Source organism: Bufo gargarizans, chromosome 9 (genome assembly GCF_014858855.1).
Source record: "Bufo gargarizans isolate SCDJY-AF-19 chromosome 9, ASM1485885v1, whole genome shotgun sequence".
NCBI lineage: Eukaryota > Metazoa > Chordata > Amphibia > Anura > Bufonidae > Bufo > Bufo gargarizans.
The window spans coordinates 192,571,467-192,584,151 of NC_058088.1; the positions used below are offsets into that span (position 1 = coordinate 192,571,467).

At 54.5% G+C, this 12,685-nt stretch overlaps 2 protein-coding genes across 3 annotated transcripts in view; one reads left to right on the forward strand and one right to left on the reverse strand.

Annotated features, from left to right (window-relative positions):
* LOC122919377 (degenerin unc-8-like) overlaps positions 1-12,685 on the reverse strand; it is a 78,049-nt gene that overhangs the window by 18,371 nt on the left and 46,993 nt on the right. The window lies entirely within an intron of this gene.
* On the forward strand, positions 5,558-12,477 carry SAPCD2 (suppressor APC domain containing 2). Of its 2 annotated transcripts, none has more exons than XM_044268371.1 (6): positions 5,558-6,024; positions 8,651-8,787; positions 10,881-11,015; positions 11,327-11,425; positions 11,535-11,648; positions 11,834-12,477. In XM_044268371.1, exons 1-6 carry the CDS (start codon positions 5,613-5,615, stop codon positions 11,960-11,962), a joined length of 1,026 nt encoding a protein of 341 aa, XP_044124306.1. In that variant the 5' UTR covers positions 5,558-5,612; the 3' UTR covers positions 11,963-12,477. The 2 variants fall into 2 exon arrangements, with proteins under 2 accessions (XP_044124306.1, XP_044124307.1); XM_044268372.1 differs by having other exon boundaries at positions 8,654-8,787.

The window sequence follows — 12,685 nt, forward strand, 5'->3', positions numbered from 1 at the left end:
GGTCTAGGAGGCCGAGACATCCGAGAGCCACGCAATAGACGGCACACCAAAGGATGTTGCCCCGCAGGAGTACCGTCAAACCCCTGGTGGGACGCAGAAATGGCCGACCTGAAAAGGCTGATCGTGCGATATGCCTTGCCCTGGTCGAAAAGAGAAGATAGGAAATCTAAGATCTCCGTCACAGGAGCCGAAACGGGATCCAAGTCCCTAGCCACGCACCAGCGATCCCAAGATCCCCAGGCAGATCTGTAAGATCTTCTGGTCCCTGGGGCCCAAGCGTTCTCCAACAGGACTCTAGCTGTTCCCGAAACTCCCGGGACCTCCCAGGGACCCCTGAAATGCGACACGCCAACAGGCGCAGAGAACCGTCCAGGAGGAGAGGATGTAGCTGGTGATTCGGACCTCGGAGGAGAGTCTGAGATGTCGGGAGCAAGTACGGGGTCTCCATCATCATTTCCAGAAGGTGAGGAAACCACGACTGGGAAGTCCAAAACGGGACCAGCAGAACCAGATCCGCTGAATGACGGCGTACGTGAATCAGGGTCCTGGGGATCAGCTGAAAGGGGGGGAATGCGTAAAGCAGACCCCGCGACCAATCCTGTAGGAATGCGTCCACAGCCTCGGCCTCCGGGTCCGGGCGCCAACTGTAGAAACGTGGCAGCTGCGTGTTCAGGCGGGAGGCAAACAGGTCGATACAGCAAGGCCCCCAAAGAGACGTTAAGGAACGGAACACTGCCGGATCTAACTGCCAGTCGCTGGAGTCGGAGAGATATCGAGAGCTCCAATCTGCCCGAATGTTCTGGACGCCCGGAAGATATTCCGCCAAGACGATCAACTCCTTGTCCAGACAGTAGTCCCAGAAATCCTTCGCCAACCGAGATAGGATGGTGGAACGTGTACCGCCCATGCCGTTGATGTAACGCACTGCCGACACGTTGTCCATGCGAAGTTGAATGCAAGCCCTGGCCGTGTCTCTCGTGAAACTCTTGATTGCGAACGAACCTACCAACAGTTCCAGCGCATTGATATGGAATCCCGCTTCGTCCGCTGACCAGCCGCCTCCGGTTGAGATCCCCTCGCAGTGAGCTCCCCAGCCCGACAGGCTGGCATCCGAATCCACCATGAAGTCCGGGCGATGACCGAAAATAGCCTTGCCGTTCCAAGCCTGTAAATTGTGGATCCACCAGGATAGCTCCTCCTTGGTTTCCTCTTCCAGGGAAATCCAATCCGCATAGGAAGCCCCCCTCCGGAGGTGGAAAATCTTCAGTCGCTGGAGGGCCCGGTAGTGTAGTGGGGCTGGGAAGACCGCCTGGATGGAAGAAGCCAGAAGGCCTATGATCCTGGCTAGTTGACGCAACGGGATCTGGGAAGACGACCTGGCTCTGCACAACTCCTTCCGAATGGACCGGACCTTGGTCGGCGGTAGGCTGAGAGTCCCTGCCGTGGAATCCACCAGAAACCCCAGGAACTCCATCTCGCGAGCCGGGGTGAGACAGGACTTCTCCTGATTGAGAAGGAAACCCAGATCCGACAGGAGATCCATTGTCCAGCGAAGGTGATTCAGTAATACTGCATGATCCTGTGCCATGATCAGGATGTCGTCCAGATAGACGATGAGACGAACTCCCCGACTGCGCAGCCAGGCCATAGCAGGGCGCATCAGCTTGGTGAAGCACCACGGAGCAGAAGAGAGGCCGAAAGGGAGGCATGTAAACCGCCAAATCCTGTCCTTCCAAAGGAAACATAGAAGGTTCCTGGACGCGTCCTCGACAGGGACGGTAAGATACGCGTCCTTCAGGTCCAACTTGACCATCCAATCGCCCACCTGAAGCAGGTCCCGCAGGAGATGGATGCCCTCCATCTTGAAATGGCGGTACCTGACGAACGCGTTGAGAGCGCGTAAATTGATGACGGGCCGAAGCTGGCCCCCTTTTTTCGCCACCAAGAAAATGTTGCTGATTATCGCACCAGTGGATGCCGGAGCCGGCTCTATGGCCCCTTTGCGGAAGAGCTCGGATAGCTCTGAGTCCACAAGTATGCGGCTCTCTACTGACAGCACTGCCGGATGTGGGGGCGGGATGGATAGGTGAGGAGATGTCAACTCTATGTGGAAACCCCTGACCGTGGAGAGAATCCATTGGTCCGAGGTGATGCGCGACCAAGCTCGAGAAAAGAGCTGGAGTCTGCCCCCTACACAAACAGTTGAAGAATTGAAATGAGGCATCGGTCTTACCATAAGGACGTCTGGAACCAGGGTTTCCTCTGTATCCTCTAGGTCTCCAGGATCCTCCCCGGGAAGGGAAGAAAGATGATGTCTCCCGCCTCTGCTCCTGGAATGCAGGTCTCTGGGAGAAGGAGCCTCTGCCCGTAGCACGGGATTGGAAGTGGGCACGGCCGGACAGACGGCCCCTGAAACTGCCGGCCCTGGTAGAGACCCTACCGTGAAACACCCGTTTCATTGAACTCTGGGCCTTATCGAGTGCTGTAAAGGCACCAACAAAACGGCCTAAGTCCTTAATAAAGGACTCGCCAAACAGCAAGCCCTGGGCCTCCTTACCGGCTTCCGTGAGCGCCAAGTTGGAGAGTTTAGGCTCAATCTTGAAAAGAATGGCCTTGCGCCGTTCAATGGCCAGGGACGTGTTGACGTTTCCTGCCACGCAAATCGCGCGCTGCACCCACTCGCGCAGCTCTAGAGGGTCTACCTGTTTACCCTCGGCCTTGGCAGCCTCGGCCAGATCAAAAATCTCTGCCAGGGGGCCAAATATGTCCAGGAGCTTGTCCTGACAGGCACGCAGGGCCGACTCCAGACCCTTCCTCGGATTCCACCCAGATTTGGTGAGGAATTGGGTCATTTTAGGGTCTACCGCCGGAGTCTCGCACACCCTGTTGGGAATTACGGGTCTGGGGCATTCCGCCCTAAGCTTGTTGCGCGCCTCTTTGGAGAGGGGGCAACGCACTCGGGCCTCCAAATATTTGGAGACATGCTCCAACGGCAACCATTCCGCAGACCGAGGGTGGTGTAGGGAATCCGGGTCAAAGAGAGGTTGCCCTGACGGGTCCGTCAAAGACGCGTCTGCTGCCGAAAGCATGGAGCTGCACCCGGGTAAAGGGTTTGAATCTATGACCCCAGAAGGGTCGTCCTCTGCCTCCTCAAAGGCGTCACCTAAAGCCTCCTCATCCGAACCGACTTCAGAGCCGGACGCTACATCCTGTAGTGCTCTAGCACTTTTCCAACTGCGCGTATGTTCTGCCTGACGCGTACAGGCTCTCTTGCGCGAACCCAGCGCGCCAACATTGGTGGAGACAACGTCACCAGTCAAGCTTGTTCTGGAGGCAGGCCCTGGCCCGGTAGGTTTAGATACCGTAGCGGGCTGTGGGGTGGGAGAGGCAGCTGGATGGGTTGCAAGGGCTTGGGCAATAGACTGGGAAATGACCGAAGTCATTGATCCCATGGCCGCAGCAATCACATTAGATAAGGTAGTTTGAAAAACCAGGGAAGGATCCGCAGAGGGTGTCCCAATCTCACAATCATCCCCAGAAGGGGTTAAATCAGCCTGAGGCATATCCTCTTCCATAGGGCCCTGCCCACTGAGATCTGTATGGGGCATTATCACACAGCCCGCCTCTATATCTGTAGTGAAAGGGGTTAAACTGAACACTAATCCTACCCTAAGAACTCCGCTGGTGAGGATTTTCCCCAGCCAGGGAGAGGAACTAGAGTGGGGGAGAAACCTGATAGAAAGAAGCGGGAACCGGTAAGCAGGGAGGCCGCCGAGCGCCGGAGCAGATGCAGGACAGTGCGCGCCGAGACTACGGAGCGCCGCACTGAACCCGGAAGCGGAAGCGCCCGAGATCTCGGGCGGAGCGAAGCGCGGCAAGCAGGAGCGCCGGCGGCCAGATCAAAGGTGAGCCGCGGCGCGAAAGATAAGCGGATGGGGGAGGGAGAGCGAGGGGAGGTGCGCAGTGCGAACGGCAAGCCGGGGAGAGAGAAAAAACTCAGTCAGATGACAGAAGTAACAAACCCTGATAGGGAGAGGCACAGACAGAAGGGGATGATAACCCCCAAAGGGATAATCGGACACACAGGGTACCCCTGAACACAGGTCACCAGAGCTGTGCTAAGGAATCACACAGCAAAAGTCAATGGGAGATCCCATAAAACAACCTGCAAACAATAGAGTATCACATAAAACCCAAAAGGGAAAAAACTACAATAAGAGAAACAGTAATAGTAATCAGACAAATATCACAGGTACTTATCTCTGCGGTCAGCAGCAAAGAAAGAGAAGGATTTGCAGGCGGAGTGGCCTGTTATACTGGGACTATGGGGAGGGGCTGTTCAAATGTTCAATATTTATTTTTATCTTTGCTGCTATTGGTCAGAGTAAAGAAGGAGAATAGCAATATGAGCCTCCGGGTCTTGTAATAAAATCTGTATGTAGTGAGCTCCCTCTAGTGGTGGCTGTATAATCTGTATGTAGTGAGCTCCCCCTAGTGGTGGCTGTATATTCTGTATGTAGTGAGCTCCCTCTAGTGGTGGCTGTATAATCTGTATGTAGTGAGATCCCTCTAGTGGTGACTGTATAATCTGCATGTAGTGAGCTCCCTCTAGTGGTGATTGTATAATCTGCATGTAGTGAGCTCCCTCTAGTGGTGGCTGTATAATCTGTATGTAGTGAGCTCCCTCTAGTGGTGGCTGTATAATCTGTATGTAGTGAGCTCCCTCTAGTGGTGGCTGTATAATCTGTATGTAGTGAGCTCCCTCTAGTGGTGGCTGTATAATCTGTATGTAGTGAGCTCCCTCTAGTGGTGGCTGTATAATCTGTATGTAGTGAGCTCCCCCTAGTGGTGGCTGTATAATCTGTATGTAGTGAGCTCCCTCTAGTGGTGGCTGTATCATCTGTATGTAGTGAGCTCCCTCTAGTGGTGGCTGTATAATCTGTATGTAGTGAGCTCACTCTAGTGGTGACTGTATAATCTGTATGTAGTGAGCTCCCTCTAGTGGTGGCTGTATAATCTGTATGCAGTGAGCACCCTCTAGTGGTGGCTGTATAATCTGTATGTAGTGAGCTCCCTCTAGTGGTGGCTGTATAATCTGTATGTAGTGAGCTCCCTCTAGTGGTGGCTGTATAACCTGTATGTAGTGAGCTCCCTCTAGCGGTGACTGTATAATCTGTATGTAGTGAGCTCCCTCTAGTGGTGGCTGTATAATCTGTATGTAGTGAGCTCCCCCTAGTGGTGGCTGTATAACCTGTATGTAGTGAGCTCCCTCTAGTGGTGGCTGTATAACCTGTATGCAGTGAACACAAGGTGTAGTCACTAGTCAGGGGTGTACGTCTAGTTGTGTGATTCCAGTTGTCAGCGCTGAGACTCAGGCAGTTGTCAGTGATTGCTCCTGCGCTCTCGCCTCTCCTGTTTCATCTCCAGAACTCTATTCTAAAATCAAACTGAACGTCCGCCGCGTCCTGACCAATCAGCGCCGAGCTGAGGTGTGTTCTGACCAATCAGCGCCGAGCAGAGGTGCCGGCAGGAGGAGCGCATTGTGACGTCACGGCCGGCTCTCCGCACTCTGCGCTCGCCGTGTCCGGCTCGGTCTCCCAGGTTCGGGGCTCATGGAGGCGGCGCCCAGCACCCAGGGGTTACCCCGCGCCTTCCTCCACAGCCTGCGCACCCTGTTCGACATCCTGGACGATGAGCGCCGGGGCTACGTGCACATCCAGGAGATCGAGAGCCGCTGGAGGGGGGCGGACACCCGCGAGCTGCCCCCCGGGGTGCTGCTGTGCCTCAGGAAGGTGGCGCCCCCCGACGGATACCTCACTTTCGACCGATTCGTTCTGGGTCTCCGGACTTCAATGCTGAACTCTCAGAACAGGGAGAACTACCAGGTGGGGGCGCCCGGAGCTCCGGCCAAAGCACCTGGGAAAGTGGGGTACACCTGCAAGCCCCAACCTCTGGGGGTGCGCTACGTCAACGGCACCCACCCCGGCCGCAGTGCTGAGGGGGACGGGACCACCGGCAGGACAGGTAATATGGGGGGCACTGGGACCCCGCTTCTTATGTCCTCCTGGGGTGCAGAATGGGGGCACTAGGACCCCGCTCCTTCTGTCCTCCTGGGGTGCAGAATGGGGGCACTAGGACCCCGCTCCTTCTGTCCCTCCTGGGGTGCAGAATGGGGGCACTAGGACCCCGCTCCTTCTGTCCCTCCTGGGGTGCAGAATGGGGGCACTAGGACCCCGCTCCTTCTGTCCTCCTGGGGTGCAGAATGGGGGCACTAGGACCCCGCTCCTTCTGTCCCTCCTGGGGTGCAGAATGGGGGCACTAGGACCCCGCTCCTTCTGTCCCTCCTGGGGTGCAGAATGGGGGCACTAGGACCCCGCTCCTTCTGTCCCTCCTGGGGTGCAGAATGGGGGCACTAGGACCCCGCTCCTTCTGTCCCTCCTGGGGTGCAGAATGGGGGCACTAGGACCCCGCTCCTTCTGTCCCTCCTGGGGTGCAGAATGGGGGCACTAGGACCCCGCTCCTTCTGTCCCTCCTGGGGTGCAGAATGGGGGCACTAGGACCCCGCTCCTTCTGTCCCTCCTGGGGTGCAGAATGGGGGCACTAGGACCCCGCTCCTTCTGTCCCTCCTGGGGTGCAGAATGGGGGCACTAGGACCCCGCTCCTTCTGTCCCTCCTGGGGTGCAGAATGGGGGCGCTAGGACCCCGCTCCTTCTGTCCCTCCTGGGGTGCAAAATGGGGGCGCTAGGACCCTGCTTCTTATGTCCTCCTGGGGTGCAGAATGGGGGCACTAGGACCCCGCTCCTTCTGTTCTCCTGGGGTGCAGAATGGGGGCACTAGGACCCCGCTCCTTCTGTTCTCCTGGGGTGCAGAATGGGGGCACTAGGACCCTGCTTCTTATGTCCTCCTGGGGTGCAGAATGGGGGCACTAGGACCTTCATTGTATCCAGTCTAGGACCGGTCACTTCTGTCCGTTCCTGGGAAAGCTGAGTGACAACAGGGTGCTGCAGGGTTTCCTGCCACCTGCATTTCTGGGTGACACGGGGCAGTCTCCGCTGTACTGATTTCACCCTCTCCCTCTCGTGTGACCGTCTTTACCATTCCGTGGGGTAGGAATGCTGGGTGACAGAGGGAGTCCAGGTGGTGGTCACCCAGCTTTCCAAGAAACTTACATAACAAGTAATTATTTGTGCACAGTTACCTGCAGTCCTAAGTAAAGTCCCCAAATGACACACTCTGCTCTGCTGCGTCTATGGTAGTACAGTGACCAGCTTTTCACAAACCCTGCAAAATTGAGCAAAGTTCCCTTTGCACATTATACACGTGTGTCGGTCCTCACTGGAGCGCTTGCATTCTATTCAATCTCAGAAAGCTGGGTAACAACCCCTTATAGAGGTTACTAATGGCAGCCATGGTCGCCCCACTTCCCTGGACGTCTCTGACTACACAGCTGAGTCTACACCGCCATCTTTGGTTGCTCTATGGTTGTCGCCCCTCCCTCGCTCTGTGTTTTTATAAAGGAACTGTGCCACTTGTAACGCCCGTGTGGCACTCGCTGTCCCAGTGTGACCTTGGCCCCAGGACGTCACTACTGGTCATTCGCAAGGGCCCCTATACTCCTTAGGGTCACGCCCCGTCAGGGCCGCAGTCCTCGCCACTTGTCCTTCTACCCTCGTAAAGCAAATACTGGCTCTGAGAAGCCGCCCCACCCTGCCCCCTCTCCAGGTGACCGCCGGCCTGTCCCAGGATCTCCATCCCCCAGTCGTTTACTTGTTTATGTACTCCAGTCACCTCCAGAGCTGCATTCTCCATCCTGCAGGTTACTTCGATTGATTTGTAGTGGACAGTTTTCTATAGCAATGGGCAGCATAGCCAATGCAGCTTTGGATGTGACTGTAGTACAAGAAAACGATTGACTGTAGCCGGACCACCATACATATCTCTGCCGGTATTTGGGGGGGGGGGGGGGTGACCCCAGGATTGCTTTTCCAGCTGGGAATGTGAACGTGCGATTAATCTGAGCCTATAATCGCTTCCATGTGAGGGTGAAAAGCCGCCCTCCGACTGCCGACACTTCAGTTTTTTTTTCTCTCTGCTGCTCTGGTTTGGATCTGTTCTCTTGATTCCAATGGTCAATTACAGAACTGGCTATTCCCTAACGTGGGACGGCTCGCTGCAGGACACGGATTATGGCGGCCTGTGTCACGCGGCCTTCTCATCTCGGCCTCTGAATGGTAGCTGGAGTGGTTCCATTCACTGTCGGCAAGCCAGAATCTTGACAATGGTGAGCAGCTGACACAGTCCATTAGAAAGCTGGAGCCGTTTTCAGAGGGGACCGGCCCTTTAAGAGCAGGGAGAAGATTCTCAGACGTCACATGACCATCATTTAATATTTGATTAAAATCCTGCCTCTGGGTCCGGGGAATTGTAATGAAATATTAAATGGGAGCAGATGTCTAGAGAAGTAGGAGCCTCCCCTCCCCCATATGATATATAGAGCTGTGACTACAACTCTCAGCGTGCCATGACAGCCATCTGATTGGTTGCCATCCAGGGGTTTTTGCTGTGTGCCCCCCGTTATATGCAGTAGGAGTGATGGTAACCTCGGGGGGTCTGCTCCTTGAGGTCGCTGACTTCTCGTTTGTGTTCCCAGCAGGAGAAGGAGCGAAGCCGATGTGCAGGTCGCACAGCGAATCGACGAGCCAAGGCCTGGCGGACAAGTGCCGGCACCAGCGCAGCCGCGGCGAGCACCGACGACACACCATTACTAATGGAGTGGACTACACCCTGGTAAGGGTCAGGACGACTGGGGGATGCACCTTCATGCTATATGGCGACTTCTGCCCGCACGGCATGCGATCGCAGTGTCGGGCTGGTAAAATGATGGTGAACGCAGCAGATTTGTTCCGACTGATTCACACGGATGACTGTCACATTCATCTGTCACATTCAAATGAATGGGGCTGAGCTGCAATACCAAGCACGGCCACTGTACAATGGATGGCGCTGTGCTTGGAAAGTTGTGAGGAGGCCACCGCGCCCACTGGCCTCCTCAAACTGCTGATCCCGGGTGTCGGAGCCCCACCGATCAGATACCGATGACCGGTCCCAAGAATAGGCCATGGGTATAAAACTGTTGGAGAACTCCTTTAACATCTGATGCATCGCAGTAACTTGTGGGTCGAAACACAACCACATTCCTCGTCCACAAGTCGCTGTGTAGCCATAGCCCCAGGTGATGCATCGCTGTAACGTGCCCTTTAAGTCTGACTAGTACCCTGCCAAGGTGGGCCCCTGGGGGCCGTTTAAAAAATAAAATTTTGCATGCACATGACTCATCGGTGCACACGAGATATTCCTGGCAGTTGCTTCTCCCTTTGGATTTTGGGGATGCAGTAAAAATAGGAGCTGGGTCACGGAGCCTGAAATCGGTTCCTTGCACGAATGCGCTCTGCCGGTGGGGAGGAGGAGGACGGTCATATCCACGCTTCTTGCTTTTAAAGGGGTATCCCCATCTCGGACATTGACGGCATATCGCTAGGATATACCGTCGGTGTCAGAAAGTTGCTGATTCTAGAGGTGGGACCTGCACCGATCTCCAGAACGGCCCCCCGAGGAGAAGCCGAGCTCCCGCTCCAGTTCTGAAGGTAGCCAAGCGCACTCCCGTAGCAGTGAATGGCATGTGCAGAGTTCCCTCCTTCACTTCAGGGGCCCGCTCTGGAGACAGGTTTCGGGGCCCCACCTCTGGGACTCGCACCTTCTGACATTGGTCTATCCTAGCAACATCAGTGTCTGAGATGGGAAGACGGTGCGATTTACTGGTCAGGAGTCTAGGAAAGCTGGGTGGCGCCCCCTCCCCATCAGGGTAATCGGCAGTAGTTCCCTCGCCGGGGCCCTATTTGGAATTGACGGAATCGCTTTGCCCAGATGATGTCCTTGTCACCTCCAGGGGGGTGGGCGCAGGGATGTCACACCTCAATGACTGCCTCTGGAACGAATCCTATGTTTTGTGTGTGTGGCCCTATATGATCCCGCAGTGGCCCTATATGATCCCGTCGTTATTTGAACCAGCAGCTGACAACCTTTTTCCCATGCCGTTAAAGTTAAGGCGCAGGGTTGTCGGAGAGCTGTTGGGTTGGCAGTTTAGATGGTGCCATGCACTCCTCGCCCCCTCCAGAACGAGGCGCCACATGCTCCTATGAAGCCTAGACCTGAGACCTGCAGCCGGCCCCATTCACTCACCTAAGGGGTCTGTGTTGGTCCCATGTTCATATGTGTTTTAATATATGCAAATGAGCCTCTAGGAGCAACGGGGGCGTTTACATTACACCTAGAGGCTCTGCTCTCTGTGCAGCTGCCGCGCCCTCTGCACTTACATTGACAGGACCAGGTGTGATGACCTTTACACTGCCTGTTCCTGTCAATCGAAGTGCAAAGAGCAGAGCCTTTAGGTGTAACAGCCACGCCCCCATTGCTCCTAGAGGCTCATTTGCATATATTAAAACTTAATTTTTCTCAGCAATGCGGGCACGTATGAACATGGGACCGGCGCAGATGCCTTCAGCTGCCAAGCGCACATGTAACAGGTCAGCCGGTGTCATAGGGACAGATCTACTGTTCCTGCACAGCGGGTGACCAGGACGCCACGGTGCAGGAGAAGACTCTGCGCTGGACCAGTACTGTGACGCTCTCATGGCATATTCTAGCAATTATCACATCACTTTAAGATGGAAATACAACCTTCTCCTAGCTATCGGAGCCCCCACTGTCTGGGCTCCGAGGGGTCAGATGGGGGCAGTATATCTGCTTGTCCCACTGAGGTGCATACAGGGTCCCGGAGCCGAGCGCTCTCCCCTGCTGATGACGGATCTGTCTCTCTACAGCTGAAGAGGATGAAGGAGATGGAACATGAGAAGGATCTTCTGCTGCAGGGACTGGAGCTGGTGGAGCGGGCACGGGACTGGTACCTACAGCAGATCCATAATGTGCAGGAACAGCAGAGGAACCTGGCAAAAACGGTAAGTGCTGCTGTCCTGTGCCTGCAGTTCTCTAGATACCAGACAGGAGGCGCTCTAATTCTGCTTGGCCAGCCAGAGATTTATGTGTCTGGTAATACACGGTTCTGCGGCAGATGGCGGCACATTTAATTGTTCCTGAACCTGACGTGGCCAGTACTCTGGCCCATGATGCTTTGCAGTATGGCGGTACGTTCCGTTTCTTTGCAGTCTGAATGCACTAGTCACCCGCACGTCTCCTATTGCGCTGCTATCACTCCACCGAGGAGGTGACGTCAGATATTTTTCAGAAGCAGTGTTTTTTTTTCTTCCAGGACCCCTGCAGCGAGGGTCACCAGGGGCCCCTCAACCATCTGCTCCCCAAACTACAGGATGTGAATCGATGTCTGAGCGAACTGATGACTCCATGCAAGGTGAGACCAAGGCGAAAGAGTATTCTAGGTGGGGTGTGGACTTCTGCCATAGCGGATGATCTGTGTCGCCCCTGGAGGCTGTTGTATAACGTTATGTATCCCCCATCAGGCGGCTGTACACTCCTCATCATCCTCCTCCTCCTCTGCGCCTGCCGCAAACCTCGTCCCTGGGCAGCAGCAAGCGCTGAATATGCTGAAGGATCAGAATCGGCTGCTCACAAAGGTGAGTATCTACAGCAGCGGTCTGCAACATGCTGGGAGTTGTAGTTTCACAACATGGGTTTATCCGTGAGTCATATTGTGTGCGTATTATCCAATAATCTGGCATCCCAGTCACAAACATGACGGATTATCGGAATTTAACTATTAGGATTCCAGATATTAGTGTCTGCTTTTGGGCATTTGCAGGAAGTGTCGGATAAGAGTGACCGCATCACCCAGCTGGAGCAGGAGAAGTCGGCTCTAATCAAGCAGTTGTTTGAGGCGAGGGCCCGAAGTCATCAGGAAACCAACCCCATGGACTCCACCTTTATGTAGACGGATTCCCTGCAGCGGGCACGACGGTGGCGGATACGGCATCAGTATAGACGGTTCTGCCTCTTGCGGTACATGTGAGACTGATTTCAAGGACTTGGTATTTTATGCACAAAAAGAAAACTTTTTAAACTTTGATATCTGATGAAACACTCCAGATTCACTCCTCGCTGCTAAAGAGATTTTTGCTAATGTTTACAGCTCGCAGTCTGCTCCAGGACGGACGCTAACTGTTTCTTAAAGGTATCTTCTTCCTTTAAGTCGTCAAGGCAAAACACAATCACGAAAGTTGGCGTCGCAGTAACACACATTCTCCACATGGTGGCATCAGAGTCCACACCAGCACAGTGTATGGGATGATTCTACGGCCTCCCGCCGGGGTATCTGCACGTTTCTGCGTTTCTTTCCCTGATGACGGTACTCTTGACGATGAGTTGCACAAATTTAGGGTCTATTTACACGTCCGTTTTTTCTTTCCTGATCTGTTCCGTTTTTTGCTGAACAGATCTGGACCAGATCTGGACCCATTCATTTTCAATGGGTCCTGAAAAAAACGGACAGCACAATGTCTGATTTTTTTTTTTCAGGACCCATTGAAAATGAATGGGTCCAGATCTGGTCCAGATCTGTTCAGCAAAAAACGGAACAGATCAGGAAAGAAAAAACGGACGTGTGAATGGACCCTTACACTGCTTTATTTTTTATTGAAGGCTATTGTCTGATTAT